Raw genomic sequence first — 17,834 nt, forward strand, 5'->3', positions numbered from 1 at the left:
ACCTTTTAAACTACAGCTGCATCTTTTTATAACACTAATGCAGCCAGGACATAGGTGTTGATATTTTAGATACAAATGATATACAATGTCATGTTTGAAAAACAACTGTTTTACTTTAATAGCAGTATAGTGGATTTGTTTTTCACTTCCTATCAGCAGAGCTACTCAAATACGCTGAACTTTGCCTGTTGAGCTTTATTCATTTCTTAAATTCTACAGAAATTATAATTCATAAGCCAAATATGTAATTTAATTGCAGATCTGAAGTATTTTATGTTATTGTAACAGCTAGTTTTATCCACCTAAAATATAAAGTGGATTATGCACACAGAATAATGACAAATTGCTCATTAATAAAAGGACATCAGCTTTGCAGTCATTAGCCAGGACCTCCATTGTCTATAAAATGTGCTGAAATGACAATGGCTAATTTAAAAATTGCTTAAGATCCAGCTTGACCAACAGAATTTTTATTCTTATTCTTTTTTATGTCCTCCCTGAAGATGTGAGTAATACAAATTTTTATATTTAGTGTTCCATTTTTCATTTTCCATGAGTGAATGAAGAGTTGCACCTGTTTCCCTCAGAAACAAAATGGGGCAGTGCTGCTCTCATTGCCAGGGAATTATATCATTTGATCAACCAATACATGAGATGTTAAATTGTGCCACCACTTGTAGCAGAAAAGAATAGGGGATTAGGAACTAGTATCAGAGAGGAATGGCATATAACTGCATTGAGTTTGAAAGTCTTTTCACCACTTTCCAATTTTCTTTTGGAAAACACGAGCAGTGCCAGAACAGAATGAAACTGGTACAATGATTCACATGAGTGAGAAAGAATTAAGACTCATAAAAAGAGAATTGATGACTAGCAAGAAGATATGCTGAAAGACCACAGTAGAGAAAGAATTCCACCACATTCACAAACTGTGGCACGGGTAACGAAATGAATTGGGAACTGTTCCAAACACACCATTTACAGTCATGGAATAAATATATGGCAAAAAGAAAGAAAAGTGAAAAATGAAGAATTGATATGAAAATGATCTTATGATATTATTTGTTCAGCTGCCTCCAGCAAGCCTTTGTATTTGATGCCACTTTGGTGACTTAAACACCTTTGTGACAAAGATGAGATGAAATGAAATTATATGATTAGGTCAACACAAATAACCAGCCCCAAATATAGAAAATCTGACCCAGCCAGGGATCGAACCCCGGAGCCCCCAATCTAGAGGAAGTGGCACTAACCACTAGACGATGAGCTACAGACAAGTTAAGAACAAATTCAATGAAAAAGTGCATTAAGTCCACAAGGAAACCTATATTCACAGTAAAAAAGAAATTTTTGGGGGAAATAAAATTCACTGAACAAGCTGAAGAAGACAGGGAAGTTAGGAACATTTCAAGGAAAAACATAACAGCTGCTCATCAGCTTCATTATTTCTTGTGTCACATGGGGCCTTTAGATAGGGCTTAAAAAAAGAGTGTTTAACATCCAGATGTGCAGAAACATAACAACTGCTGTGTTTTTTCCATTCAGGACAGGGTGTGATTCATAATGTAAATAGTGTTTAATATCCAGATGCGTTCTTATTACAGCATAAATCATGCAATACCACATTGTAAGGTGGATATGAGAAATAAATTAAAAAAAAACGGCCTTTTTCAAGTTGCTAATTTTGGCCTTCAGGTCCAAAGCACACAAAATACATTCCATCCAACTGCTAAGATTTTCACCAAATCACACTGTTAATTAGTTGAGGGACAGAAAGTAATGGAATTAAGTTGTTGGCAGGAAAGTGAATCATTTGTTGGGTATTTTTTTTCAACCAAACATTATGGATAGATTTAATTACAAAAAGAATTCACCTGGAGAATGAGAAGAGCAACATGAATTATGGCCTTAATAAGTAATCCATTCCACAAATTACTAAAGTGGTGAACAGGTGACACAATAATAAACTGTGTAGAACTAAGTTTGCTACTAAATTCGACAGTATACACTTCTTTTAAGCATTATGTGGTTATGTTTTTATAATTTAAAGTAACTACATACAACCTGCAAAACAATGCTTTCTGTGTTTCGTTCTTATGTAATTAAAGAGTTGGCAGCAACTGCCAAATCAAATGATTTATTTATTTATTTATTTTATATTATGGTTTCATCCATTTACTCATTAAGAAAGTACAAACATTCAAAAGAACTGGTTCATATCTTGTAAAGAGAAGCTATTGCTTATTTTATGTATGAGGTCTGTTCAAAAACTTCCAGAACATTCATAATTTTGTGCCTATGGTGTGTTGGAGCAAAATGAAGTTGGCATCCCTGTGCATGCCTGTGTTTAACGGGTAACTGCAGGAACTTTCATTCTTCTTCTTCTCCTTCTTCTTCTTTTTCTTCTTCTTTCGAATGGGCCAGTTAGGGACCACAATATTCTACTTTTCTGCCTGGAGAGGGACTTGATGTTTGCCCAGTTATCCAGCATTCTCTAGCTATGTTTCTCCTTTCTCTCCTTTGTCCAAAGGACATTGGTCTTTTTATGGGGTGATCTGTCCTGAAACTTCTTTTCTTTTAGTATCCTTCTGAGAAGTGCTCGGTTTCTAATGTCACTTTCAGTTATGTTCAGTTCCTGGATGTCTTTCTTGACTTCTATCAGCCATGGTGTCATGGTCTTCCTGCTCTTGCAGTAGTTGAGAAGTCAGTTGGTCAGTATTGTTTGGTCCATCCTTGTGATATGTCCGTAGAAAGCGAGACGTCTCTTCCTGGCTACATCTGTGATTTTCTCAGTATGATTGTATAGCTCCTGCTTTGACTGTCTTCTGTACTCACCATCTGTTTTGATCAGTTTTCATTGTTGTATGTCTGTTAGTTACTGTTCAGTGCTGTATTCGGTAGGATGTTGTGTTGCATAGTTTGCAAATTTTGAGATGGCAGATTTAGAAGAGCAATGCATCTGCATTAAATTTTGTGTGAAATTCAAGAAAACCTTTAGAGTTTAAAAAGGGTTGGACAGAAGTTAAAGATGGCCCTCATTCAGGATGCCCTATGACATGTACTGACAACACTCACGTCAGGAACATAAACAAAATTGTGCATGCCAATCGAAGACTGAAACATTTCAGGTGGACTATGTCATGAAAACCTGATGCAGCATCCTGGAATGCATCATGCTGCTGCCAAGTTCGTACCATGGATCATGCGTCAAGACCAGAAAGACCTTTGCTCACAGTCTGTGAAGAGCTTCTGGATCGCACAAACGAGAACAAGATGTTCCTTAAGTGAATCATAACTGGTGATGAGATGTGGGTCTATGGTTATGATGTTGAAACCAAGGTTCAATTTTCACAATGTGTCGGGAAAAATTCTCCAAGACCAAAAAAGGTTGTCAGGTCAGGCCAAATATTGAAGCCATGCTCATAGCTTTCTTTGACTTTGAAGGATTGCTTTATCACGAATTCGTGCCACAAGGATAAACTGTTAACTGATGGTACTATTGGGACATGCTGTGATGCTTGCAAGAAAATGTGAGATGGAAATGACCTGAAATGTGGCGAGACAATTCATGGCAATAATGCACCCGCACCTTCATCCCTGATGGCGCATGACTATTGCACAAAAAATGAAATCACTGTGCTGCCTCACGCTCTGTCCTCTCCAGACCTGGACCTTCTGGACTTTTTTTATTTCCCAAGTTGAAAAACCCATTGAAGGGACAAAGATCTGCAATGTCAGACGAGATTAATAAAAATTTGCAGATGGTGCTTCACACTATCCAATAAAAGGGGTGTGAGGACTGCTTCCAGAAGTGGAAACAACATTGGGAGTGGTGTATCAGTTATGGAGGAGAGTATTTCGAAGGAGACCATATCCAATAAGTAAAGGGTAAGCATAGAAAAATTTTGTGGACAAAGTTGAGGAATTTTTTAAACAGACCTCATATTTATTGATCACTGGTGAAAGTAACTAAATTATAGCATGAAATTCAAAAGTTTTATTTAACTGTTAGAATAAAATGGTACTTACTGTCATTCATTGCCATGTCCATCAACTGCAAATCTTCATCATTTAGTATGGATGACAAAAATCCCTCTGTTGTCTGACTTATTTCAGTGGTGGTATTCTGAAATGGATAGCAGATATTATTGAAGCACTAACCACTGTCTCAAAAATTACTGATTGCCTTTATATTATTATAAAATTATTTGAGTATTTCTTGGTCTGCAGAAGTTGAAGACAATTTTCTGCTCATTAACAGCCACAGGAAGCAATTGTACAAATAAAAACAAGTTTGCAGGTACTGAAGTAATTATTATTACTGACACTGAACTGTCAAGTATGAATAGGGAACATGTGATATGCACTTTTCCATATACACAGGAAATAGCACACAGTGCTCATGATGGTTTGAAAAAGGGGAATGAAGCAGAGAATGTTGTACTCAGGTTTCCGGTAGAACCACAATCATATAACATCTTGTTAGGATACTCATCTTTATTTACATTTTCAGAAGAGAGTTGATGGTTCTCAGTTACAACACAATGAGGATATCTCAAATATATTGTTCCATATTCTACACTATGTAGAGGAGTGTCTCACAGGTTGGTTGGTCGATTCGGGGGTAGGAAACCAAACAGCGAGGTTGTTGGTCCCATTGGTTTAAGGAACGATGGCAAAGGAAGTCGGCCATTCTGTCTCAGGGGACCATCCCAGCATTCTGGACAAGTCCAGTGTACTAACCACTGCACCACCTCACTCGGTTTTTGTCCCATAGCAGTAACCAGTATACAGTTTGAAAAATAATCACAAAAAGTCACTAAAACTGTCTATTAAGATATATATTGCTGTAATGCCAGAAGCTACAAAACAGCCTGCTAATATATGGGTAGTATCAGGAATAATGCAAATATTTTGATGAACTATAAAAATGTAATGGAACAGGGAACTCTGAACATTATATCATTTATGATAAATACATGAAATATTCAAGTGGCAGTTCTATATGACACACTTATGAAACAATTCACATAAATTGTCCACGAGTTTCAAATTACTGCATGCAGTATCATTACGACACTTTGTTGGAGTGCTTCCTTCAGTAGTTCCAAGTGTGTAGGCTTTAAATAATGGAAAGGATAGACTTTAAGTCAGCCAATATCATCAACAAGGAGAAAAATATTTTTCTAACAAAATTGTGAGCAAATGAAACTACCCATTCTTCCAGTTTCATCCAATCTGAAATGAAGAAAGTTACGTACGTGGGTCACTACAAAAGAAATGCACTCTATTTTTGTAAAAATACAGTTTTCATTTTGCTTGTGTGAAAGTTTTACAGTGTGTAGATACATCCTTCCCACTTGTTTTCAAACTTAGTTCAACCTGTTCCCGTGAGTGGCGCCATCACAGCATGTCTTCAAGACGGCTGCTACACTTGACGTTCATCAGAAGCAAAGCGCTGTCATAGAATTCCTGTGCTGTGAAAATGAGACAGTGGGAAACATCCACAAGAGGTTGAAAACGGTGTATGAAGATGCTACTGGCGATCGCAGTACAATTAGTTGGTGGGCAAGCAGGTTACGTGATGAAAGCAGGCACGGCAATATTGAGGATTGTCGTAGCAGCAGCAGGCCTCATACTGCACACATTCCAGACAATGTGCAGAGAGTTAACAAATAGGTGACTGCTGACAGATACATCACAGTCAACGAATTGTCACGCTACGTTGGGATAGGGGAAGGAAGTGTTTGCAGAATACTGAAAGTGTTGGCATTAGAAAAGGTTTGTGCCAGGTGGGTTCCCAGGATGTTGACAGTGGCTCACAAAGAAACAAAGCTCAGATGGACAACACTGAAACACCTGACTTACAGTCCTGACCTGGCTCCATGTGACCATCATCTCTTTGAGAAACTGAAAGACTCTCTTCGTGGAACAAGGTTTGAAGATGATGACTCCCTTGTGCACGCTGCCAAACAGTGGCTCCAACAGGTTGGTCCAGAACTTTACCGTGTGGGTATACAGGCGCTGGTTCCAAGATGGCCTAAGTCAGTTGAGAGGGATGGAAACTATGTGGAAAAATGAAAATATTGTTCCTAAAGGATGTATTTACACACTGTAATACTTTCAAACATGTAGAATAAAAGATGGATTTAAAAAAAATGTGTGCATTTGTTTTGGAGTGACCCTTGTAGCATGTCACAATAATGACTAAATCAAAAAACAAATTTTAATGGCGTTTTTTGTTCACAATGTCACTACTTTTTTTATGGATTGGTATTAATAACTTTTGGAAGTCATTAAAGCATCAGAATATTCTTTCCTATGAACCACTTAGTAACATATATTGCCTGAAGTATTAAAAATTAATCCTCCATGGCATTCTCGCTTACAATCCAAGCAGTTAAAGGTATGCTTATTTATTTGCAAGAAGTGTCCTGAGGTTTTGGGTATAACTTTTGAAGTAGACATTTTTGTAACTCAAGTAACCCTTTACATCTCTACTCACCAATAATTTGTCTTGCATATAAGTTAACAAAGCCATATTTTTGTGACTTGGAATTTGTCAACTTTGGCTTCTTATGCAAAGCACATTTATTAAAATCCCTCACTTGCAATCAGCAAAATACAGTATATTAGTCAATAACATTTCCAAATTTAACAAAAATTCTGTTCCTAGGAAATTTTTATTACATGGGTACTAGGTTGCAGGCTAAGGCATGTTACTGTGCCTAATGCTGGAGACACCATCAGAGGGTATTAAGACTCAGTAGCTTAAAAATTAAAAAAGCTCAGCAAGCAGGTCTATTTATGCTTATGTCCACAACAGTCAGGTCATGACATCATCAGACCATTTCCTAAGATTGCAGAGTAGTGCTGGTGTGTGTTATGGAGCTTGTAGTGTGGAAGAGTTGGCACTGTTTCTTTTATTTAGTACAATATTCACTTCAGTTCTTCTTTTCAGTCAAAGTTGTTTTAGTGCTTTTGAATTTCTATGTGCTCTCTGTACATCAGAGCGTAGTAATTATCGTAGAACTATAGTATCGGTACATCAAATTCAGTGGTTTTCTACTACCAGTGCATGACCTGCTACTGCCAATTTATCAGTGTGCCTTTGTGTTCTTTAACCCTTGCAAGGTGTCTGGGACATCTTTCAGACCCCAAGGCTCATTTAGCCACAAAGAAACAGTTTTGATGAGGATGTACACTTCCTGACCCCCAGATATGCTTTTTAGGATTTTTTTATAACTAGGTACAATACAATTATAGCGTGATTTATAGTATAATAATTCAAAATTTTTGCAATTGGGTCAGAAAATACCCCAAATAAATAATATGTGATTTTCAATGTTATATTTCAATTTTATCATGAAAAGAAAAACTTGGCAACAATGTATCTTCTGAACTGACATTTATATGTCCATTGTTGTTAACAATTTGTAAAAGATACATACATATCAATGCGTATGAGAAATTCACAGTGAGAAATGGCATTTCCTTTTTTTTTTTTTTTTTTTTTTTTATTTATAAAGTAAGACGTGATGTTATATTTTATTTGTCATGGATGATGGTATACTTTTTGCAAGGGGCTACAGTCTTGAACAGACTTCAGCAGATTTACAGAAGAATGACAGTGATAATTAATCAATATTTGGAAATGAGAACGTGAGTGATGCTATTGTAAATATGACAGAGGAAGATATACAGGTAGAGATGCAGTGGACATGTGTTAATGCAAAAAGATGATGATGATGATGATGATAACATTCATGAAACTAGTGCACCAACTCTTGTATCTAGAAGTGGGCCGATAATGTATGATGTAGTACCACCTGATGTGCACAAGCAGGTTTCAGGGAATGTAATATGTGAAACTGCAGGTATTCCACTTAACCTTAGATCAAAATTAAAGACAAGGGCAGTCTCAGACTTTTTATCACCAATCAGATGCAGAGTGTAATAGTGCTGCATACCAATGATCATGCAGATTACAGTAAAATTCTACACTCCTATCTTGAGCCGTGGACTGCGCTTGAGTCTACAGAACTGCAGAAGAGCGTAGCACTCCAAAGGATTGGAAAAGGGCACAGGTCATCCCTGTTTCCAAGAAGGGACGTCGAACAGATGTGCAGAACTATAGACCTATATCTCTAACGTCGATCAGTTGTAGAATTTTGGAACACGTATTATGTTCGAATATAATGACTTTTCTGGAGACTAGAAATCTACTCTGTAGGAATCAGCATGGGTTTCGAAAAAGACGGTCGTGTGAAACCCAGGTCGCGGTATTCGGCCACGAGACTCAGAGGGCCATAGACATGGGTTCAAAGGTAGATGCCGTGTTTCTTGACTTCCGCAAGGCGTTTGATACAGTTCCTCACAGTTGTTTAATGAACAAAGTAAGAGCATACGGGCTATCAGACCAATTGTGTGATTGGATTGAAGAGTTCCTAGATGATGGAACGCAGCATGTCATTCTCAATGGAGGGAAGTCTTCCGAAGTAAGAGTGATTTGAGGTGTGCCACAGGGGAGTGTCATAGGACCGTTGCTATTCAAAATATACATAAATGACCTTGTGGATGACATTAGAAGTTCACTGAGGCTTTTTGCAGATGATGCTGTGGTGTATCGAGAGGTTGTAACAATGGAAAATTGTACTGAAATGCAGGACGATCTGCAGCGAATTGACGCACGGTGCAGGGAATGGCAATTGAATCTCAATGTAGACAAGTGTAATGTGCTGCGAATACATAGAAAGATAGATCCCTTATCATTTAGCTACAAAATAGCAGGTCACCAACTGGAAGCAGTTAATTCCATAAATTATCTGGGAGTACGCATTAGGAGTGATTTAAAATGGAATGATCATATAAAGTTGATCGTTGGTAAAGCAGATGCCAGGCTGAGATTCATTGGAAGAATCCTAAGGAAATGCAATGCGAAAACAAAGGAAGTAGGTTACAGTACACTTGTTCACCCACTGCTTGAATACTGCTCGGCAGTGTGGGATCTGTACCAGATAGGGTTGATAGAAGAGAGAGAGAGAAGATCCAACGGAGAGCAGCGCGCTTCGTTACAGGATCATTTAGTAATCGCGAAAGTGTCACGGAGATGATAGATAAACTCCAGTGGAAGACTCTGCAGGAGAGACGCTCAGTAGCTCAGTACAGGCTTTTGTTAAAGTTTCGAGAACATACCTTCACCGAAGAGTCGAGCAGTATATTGCTCCCTCCTACGTATATCTCACGAAGAGACCATGAGGATAAAATCAGAGAGATTAGAGCCAACCCAGAAACATACCTACAATCCTTCTTTCCACGAACAATACGACACTGGAATAGAAGGGAGAACCGATAGGGGTACTCACAGTACCCTCCGCCACACACCGTCAGGTGGCTTGCGGAGTATGGATGTAGATGTAGATATTCTTTGGTCTGCTAATAATAGACGGCTTATCTAAGGCACATGGGAAACTGTTAAATGGATTTTGTTCAGATGAGTAAGGATTATCTATTTTTCAAGCCATGGCGAGCTTTTCAAGATTAATTAATTACTGTATTGTTACATAGTAAGCAGTATATGAATATTTTGCTTTAAAGTAATTTTTGGAACTGAACAATATATGTTTTCATATTTCAAACAAAGCTAGTACACAATTACAACTTATATACAAATTAGTTATAGCAAGAAACTATAGAGTTATAATGTCAACATTGTGCATGAGTCTATCAAATAAATAATAATTATTTTTTTTTTTGAAATATTTTACATTTCACTGCTATAAAGGTGATAGAATCACTTTTGGGGTCAAAAAAGACCTCAGACATATAATACACTTTTCCAGAGCTGACACCATGTGAGGCTTAAGCCAGGTATTATTCCTTCTTTTAGTAGTTCTTATGTACAGTTGACTGCATGTTCAAGAGATTTTGTATACACCTGCTGTGGGAAGTGGTAGGCATAGATCCCTTTCAGTGTTCAAATATTTACAAGACTTCTCGGTTTTAACATTGTGTCAATAATGCATCTTCTTAGCAATCTGCTTAAGTGATCTTTGACTGTTTTTATCAATGGGATGAAAGCTCTCCTCTCAACTGGTTGTTTTTTGTTAGAAGCTCTAAATCTTTTAGAATATACGCTCTATTTTTCTTTGGTCTTTGTGGCGATAATGTCCAGTAGATGAGACTTTATGTTACTTCAACTTATTAATAAAGTTTTTTACCACTGAATGAATTTTTGGCATTACCTCTCAGATGCATTTGACTACTTCATACAATGCAAAAACTGCACCACCTATAAGGAGCAACAAGTTATGATTTTGATTTATTTCACTCACTCGTCATCTGTACCCAAATCTAAACAACAATGTGATTTAACACATATATAGTTCATAAATGACTCTTCTTACAGTCAATTTCAGCCAAGGTAAATATTTTAACACATGTGTCACTTGATTACTTCAGTATAAACTCATGGGTTAATGGCACAGCAGCTGGTTAATTGATGAAAGTAGGATGCTCTGAATCACCCATGATATTTGAAACTTCAACAATAAAAATACAAATTGCTGCAATAAGAACATTGGTTTTTTTGAGAGTTTGTCAAATTTTAGAGATGATTTCAAAGAGGACATGATAGTAGAACACCCCAATGGAATATGAATTATGAATAAAGCATGTAGTTCTTTTTTTTTTTTTTAGCTCCTCATTGAGGAAAATGTTTAGCCCACTTCTGAAAAAATGTAAACACATGGCGACTAGCATTTGTCTCATGATGTAAGGTATCTGTTCAGCAAAAGTCTGTGTATTAAAATAATACCAGATCATTAGTATAAAATTAGTCTCTTAATTACTGCTATAGAAATCTGCCTGTAAAGTAATATCTGAACTAAACAATGTATAATGTATCTATAACACGTGATACATTCTACATCTGAGAGATATACTCACAACTTGAATGTACGGAACACTGAAACAATAAATTAAAGAAAAGTACACTCACAAGAGAAAGTAGTTTCTGGGTTATATAATAAGAAAAGGTAACTGAAATGAAAGTATGTATCAGAAAACACCCTCAATAAGGACATCTACATACTCCACAAGCCAAAACACAGTACATGGCACAGGGTACCTTGTCCAGTTGCTAGTCATTCTCTGTCCAGTTCCACTTGCATATTGAATATGGGAAAAACAGCTGTCTAAATATCTCCATATAAGCACTAATTCTTCTTATCTGATCTTCACAGTCCGGGCACAAAATGTACATTGGTGGCAGTGGAATCATTCTGCAGTCTGTTGCAAATTCTGGTTCTCTGAGCTTTCTCAGTACAATGTTTTATGGAAAGGACATCATCTTACCTTCGAGGATTCCCATTTGAGTTCACTGATCATTTTGATACCACTTTTGATATCTTCCTTTAATCTGACATGGCGGGGACACTCAAGCAGTATTCAACAATGGGTCACACAAGTGTTCTATATGCTGTCTCCTTTATAAATTAACTACAGTTTCCTATAATTCTGTCAATAAACTGACCTTAGTTCCATTTATACTTCTTTTCATCAATTTTATGCCTAGATATGTAATTGCTATAACTGTGACAAGCAGCACACGATTAATACTGTGTTTTATAGCAAGCTTCCATTTAACACAAAATAGAAATTCTATCTAAGTCATCCTGTATCTTCCTACAGTAACTTGGAAATGGCTTTTAGCACCATATAGCTTGAAATTCGGCCACAGCACATGACTGAAGCATGTGCTGATGTTACGGGCCGTAAACATGCTTTATTTGGAGTGGACTTTATTTGAAGTGGACTGAACACCACTTATATTACAATTAGTAGTGAGACTATATATGGAAAAGGGTTTGGTCACAGGCACAAGTTGTTGGCTAGCAACTCATGGAAATATAACCACTAGATGTTGCTGGACACTCATTATTTTGAAATTACTGGTTTGTTCCTTCAGAGATAACAAAAATTATAGAAAGTTGATGATTTCTGAAAGGGACAAATGAAGAGGGGGACATTTATTCAAAGTTAATAGTTCAGAGAAATTTTCCAACACTAGGGAATTGCCCTGTTGTATTAAAACCATTAACTAAGATTAATTATATTATTATTTTTTGATCCCCCAACGTATTTTTCCTGGTTTTTCTCTTGCCATTTTCTAAACTGTCACCTGTGTTTTCTAGAAGTTATCTTATTACTTTTAATTGATTTTATTGTCCTTATGGCATCTGGTTTCTTCTTTCTTCATCAACACTATCTATTTACATTCTTTCCCTTTAGGTTTGTCACTCCACCTATTTTTCTAACAATCAGTTTGCCTCTACCTGATAAGTATTATATTCAGATTCATTTCAGCATCAGGATTCACTCCATTCCATAACATTTCTCACACTCAGTTCTTCAGTTTATAACTTGTACTCTTGTTACATTCATGCCTTCTGGCAGTCTCTGTCCTGGACATACTACCCAAACTTTAATATTGTTTACACAGTGAAACAAATAGCTTGTATATAAACACAGTCTTTCATTGCACCAATTCTGTCTGTTTCACATGTGACAACTATTTCTACATTTTTTAAATGTGGAACACATTCATACACGTTTTCTTTGTTGCTTGAAGAACTGAACAGCTTTCTGCCTTTAGTTCAATCAGTATGCAGCAAACAATCTTGTGGTATCGACAAAGTGCAGCCACCACTCATATGTGCAAGTGCTCTCTACCTACTCTAAATGGATCTCACTTATATTACTCCTGTCTTTCAACACAGAACAGAATTCACTCAACTCTGACTCAGATACTTATTGTCTCTTCAATTGTAATCCCAGGTGGGCTGCAGATTCTATCAATTTCATTTGACAGTTACAAACATCATTATTATATCAACAAAAATAAGTAGAAACAATGTTATTATTTTAGCCTGGTGAAATTGTCACTGCTCTGCATTCTTACTTGACAATTCAATTTTTAAATGATCTGTACCTTAGATTTCATACACTAATGCAAGAGGGGTTAAATGATCAAACTCTGCAAAAACTGGAACTAAAACCAATCAAACTAACAGCAGTAAGGAAGAAAGTTTCTAAATCTTCACTTTCACTTCAATATGTTTCTCTCTTCACAAATATTCTGAGTGGCCAATCAGTAGTTTTCACAGCTCTGTCACTCCACTCCCCTTTTTCTGAGCTACTACTGAACAAACATTTTAATTCCATTATTAAACATGTCCATTGTTCATGGTTCAGCCAGTATTTGCAAATTTCCAGATTTCTGAATCTTATCTATATTTGTCTACTAGGTAGCCCTTTGATTTTCTTAAGTCAAAATTTAAACTCTGGTATACAAGGTCACATTTTGCACATGATCTTCTCCAAGTTTCTTTGAAGTGGACTGTTTACATTATGTTAACTCACAAAAATGTAGATCTGATATTTTTATTGAATTACTTACAAATAATAACACAGTCAAGGCTGAGAGCATAGCAATCATTGTCACATACTAAGATTTATAGAATTATCCTCTAAGACTCTTACCTGATAGTACATCATGTCATGTGATGACTCCATTTTGTATGATGCAGTAGAGCCTGTATCTCCCATTGGTTCACTGCTGTTTGTCAGGTTCATTGACGCAGCCACGGCAGTTCCAAGGTTTGAATTGCTTCCTGTGCATAAAAGAAAACCATTAACGAACATCACATACACTCAGTGACTTAAAGTGTTATGAATACTAACATCTTATTGTCATAGACATTGCTGTTTGATGTCACAGAAAGAAGTAAGGGAGTTAATCAACTATTTAGAGTTCTTATGGTTGCATGAGTATGTGATTCAAGTATTTAACCCTCGATTGGGTGTGACTACATATAAAGTGCACCAACCACAAACAACACTGTCTTGTACCATTCCATTGTTGTTTTACAGCCCATATCTAATCCTCCCCCCCCCCCCCCCTGCCACCCCATGAACCATGGAACTTGCCATTGGTGGTGGGGAGGCTTGCGTGCCTCAACGATACAGATAGCCGTACCGTAGGTGCAACCACAACGGAGGGGTATCTGTTGAGAGGCCAGACAAACATGTGGTTCCTGAAGAGGGGCAGCAGCCTTTTCAGTAGTTGCAGGGGCAACAGTCTGGGTGATTGACTGATCTGGCCTTCTAACATTAGCCAATATGGCCTTGCTGTTCTGGTACTGTGAACGGCTGAAAGCAAGGGGAAACTACAGCCGTAATTTTTCCCGAGGGCATGCAGCTTTACTGTATGATTAAATGATAATGGCGTCCTCTTGGGTAAAATATTCCGGAGGTAAAATAGTCCCCCATTTGGATCTCCGGGCGGGGTCTACTCAAGAGGACATTGTTATCAGGAGAAAGAATACTGGCGTTCTACGGATCGGAGCGTGGAATGTCAGATCCCTTAATCGGGTAGGTAGGTTAGAAAATTTAAAAAGGAAAACGGATAGGTTAAAGTTAGATATAGTGGGAATTAGTGAAGTTCGGTGGCAGGAGGAACAAGACTTTTGGTCAGGTGAACACAGGGTTATAAATACAAAATCAAACAGGGGTAATGCAGGAGTTGGTTTAATAATGAATAAAAAAATAGGAGTGCAGGTAAGCTACTACAAACAGCATAGTGAACGCATTATTGTGACCAAGATAGACACGAAGCCCACGCCTACCACAGCAGTGCATGTTTATATGCCAACTAGCTCTGCAGATGACGAAGAAATTGAAGAAATGTATGATGAGATAAAAGAAATTATTCAGGTAGTGAAGGGAGACGAAAATTTAATAGTCATGGTTGACTGGAATTCAAGAGTAGGAAAAGGGAGAGAAGGAAACATAGTTGGTGAATATGGATTGGGGCTAAGAAATGAAAGAGGAAGGCGTCTGGTAGAATTTTGCACAGAGCATAACTTAATCATTGCTAACACTTCGTTCAAGAATCATAAAAGAAGGTTGTATACATGGAAGAATCCTGGAGATACCAGAAGGTATCAGATAAATTATATAATGGTAAGACAGAGATTTAAGAACTAGGTCTTAAATTGTAAGACATTTCCAGGGGCAGATGTGAACTCTGACCTCAATCTATTGGTTATGAACTGTAGATTAAAACCAAAGAAACTGCAAAAAGGTGGGAATTTAAGGAGATGGGACCAGAATAAACTGACTAAACCAGAGGTTGTACAGAGTTCCATGGAGAGCATAAGGGAACAACTGACAGGAATGGGAGAAAGAAATACAGTAGAAGAAGAATGGGTAGCTCTGAGGGAAGAAGTAGTGAAGGCAGCAGAGGATCAAGTAGGTAAAAAGACGAGGCCTAGTAGAAATCCTTGGGTAACAGAAGAAATATTAAATTTAACTGATGAAAGGAGAAAATATAAAAATGCAGTAAATGAAGCAGGCAAAAAGGAATGCAAAGTCTCAAAAATGAGATCGACAGGAAGTGCAAAATGGCTAAGGAGAGATGGCTAGAGGACAAATGTAAGGACGTAGAGACTTATCTCACTAGGGGTAAGATAGATACTGCCTACAGGAAAATTAAAGAGACCATTGGAGAAAAGAGAACCACTTGGATGAATATAAGAGCTCAGATGGAAACCCAGTTCTAAGCAAAGAAGGGAAAGCAGAAAGGTGGAAGGAGTATATAGAGGGTCTATACAAGGGCGATGTACTTGAGGACAATATTATGGAAATGGAAGAGGATGTAGATGAAGATGAAATGGGAGATACTATACTGTGTGAAGAGTTTGACAGAGCACTGAAAGACCTGAGTCGAAAGAAGGCCCCCGGAGTAAACAACATTCCATTAGAATTGCTGATGGCCTTGGGAGAGCCAGTACTGACAAAACTCTACCATCTGGTGAGCAAGGCGAAATACCCTCAGACTTCAAGAAGAATATAATACTTCCAATCCCAAAGAAAGCAGGTGTTGACAGATGTGAAAATTACCGAACTATCAGTTTAATAAGTCACGGCTGCAAAATAGTAATGCGAATTCTTTACAGACGAATGGAAAAACTGGTAGAAGCTGACCTCGGGGAAGAACAGTTTGGATTCCATAGAAATGTGGGAACACGTGAGGCAATACTGACCCTACGACTTATCTTAGAAGAAAGATTAAGAAAAGGCAAACCTACGTTTCTAGCATTTGTAGACTTAGAGAAAGCTTCTGACAATGTTGATTGGAATACTCTCTTTCAAATTCTGAAGGCGGCAGGGGTAAAATACAGGGAGCGAAAGGCTATTTACAATTTGTACAGAGCCGGCCGGAGTGGCCGTGTGGTTCTAGGCGCTACAGTCTGGAGCCGAGCGACCGCTCCGGCCGCAGGCTCGAATCCTGCCTCGGGCATGGATGTGTGTGATGTCCTTAGGTTAGTTAGGTTTAATTAGTACTAAGTTCTAGGCGACTGATGACCTAAGAAGTTAAGCCGCATAGTGCTCAGAGCCATTTGAACCAATTTGTACAGAAATCAGATGGCAGTTATAAGAGTCGAGGGGTATGAAAGGGAAGCAGTGGTTGGGAAGGGAGTGAGACAGGGTTGTAGCCTATCCCCGATGTTATTCAATCTGTATATTGAGCAAGCAATTAAGAAAAAAAAAAAAAGTTCAGAGTAGGTATTAAAATCCATGGAGAATAAATAAAAACTTTGAGGTTCGCCGATGACATCGTAATTCTGTCAGAGACAGCAGAGGACTTGGAACAGCAGTTGAACGGAATGGACAGTGTCTTGAAAGGAGGGTATAAGATGAACATCAACAAAAGCAAAATGAGGATCATGGAATGTAGTCAAATTAAGTCGGGTGATGCTTAGGGAATTAGATTAGGAAATGAGACACTTAAAGTAGTAAAGGAGTTTTGCTATTTGGGGAGCAAAATAACTGATGATGGTCAAAGTAGAGAGGATATAAAATGTAGTCTGGCAATGGCAAGGAAAGCGTTTCTGAAGAAGAAAAATTTGTTACCATCAAGTATAGATTTAAATGTCAGGAAGTCATTTCTGAAAGTATTTGTATGGAGTGTAGCCATGTAAGGAAGTGAAACAAGCTTTCAAAATGTGGTGCTACCGAAGAATGCAGAAGATCAGATGGGTAGATCACATAACTAATGAGGAGGTATTGAATAGAATTGGGGAGAAGAGGAGCTTGTGGCACAACTTGACTAGAAGAAGGGATTGGTTGGTAGGACATGTTCTGAGACATCGAGGGATCACCAATTTAGTATTGGAGGACAGCGTGGAGGGTAAAAATCGTAGAGGGAGACCAAGAGATGAATACACTAAGCAGATTCAGAAGGATGTAGGTTGCAGTAGGTACTGGGAGATGAAGATTACAACAACAACAACAACAACAATCTAATCCTTCATTACTGCTTCAGTTAACACAGTGATAAGTTTTACTGTTGTACATCCAAGTGAGCAGCAGGAATATAAAATAAATAATGAGCCAGGTGAGAAAAAATTTATGATCCTTGCAAGAAAAGAGACCCAGATTACAAGCTAGCAGCAAAATTACGCAATGAAGAAGCTGCCTAAGAGATAATTAGTAACTGAATAAGCATTTGACAGAGATCTGATGGGATTATGCTGATTAATACTCTGAGGGGGTCATTTCTGCGGAGTAACACTTGTATGTGGCAACAGAACGATACAATGAAAGTTTATTTTATTATTGTTTAGTTATACAGTGATTTAGCTCGTATAATCTAAGTTTATTTCCCCATGTTTTAATTTAACCAAGATTAAACTGTGATTTTACTCGTACAGGTTTACCCCGGTAACATAAAGACAATTATTCCTTACATGTGTACAAAGTACACCACA

At 37.6% G+C, this 17,834-nt stretch overlaps 1 protein-coding gene across 2 annotated transcripts in view; it reads right to left on the reverse strand.

Annotated features, from left to right (window-relative positions):
• The window catches only part of LOC124612270 (segmentation protein cap'n'collar), a 383,857-nt gene that overhangs the window by 68,173 nt on the left and 297,850 nt on the right, over positions 1-17,834 (reverse strand). For both annotated transcript variants that reach the window (XM_047140366.1, XM_047140365.1), the window contains exons 7-8: positions 13,543-13,673; positions 4,030-4,126 (exon numbers count right to left, since the gene is read on the reverse strand). In XM_047140366.1, the coding sequence (XP_046996322.1) occupies positions 4,030-4,126; positions 13,543-13,673 (228 nt within the window). The remainder of the gene's footprint in view (positions 1-4,029; positions 4,127-13,542; positions 13,674-17,834) is intronic.

This window comes from Schistocerca americana, chromosome 4 (genome assembly GCF_021461395.2).
Source record: "Schistocerca americana isolate TAMUIC-IGC-003095 chromosome 4, iqSchAmer2.1, whole genome shotgun sequence".
Classification (NCBI taxonomy): Eukaryota; Metazoa; Arthropoda; class Insecta; order Orthoptera; family Acrididae; genus Schistocerca; species Schistocerca americana.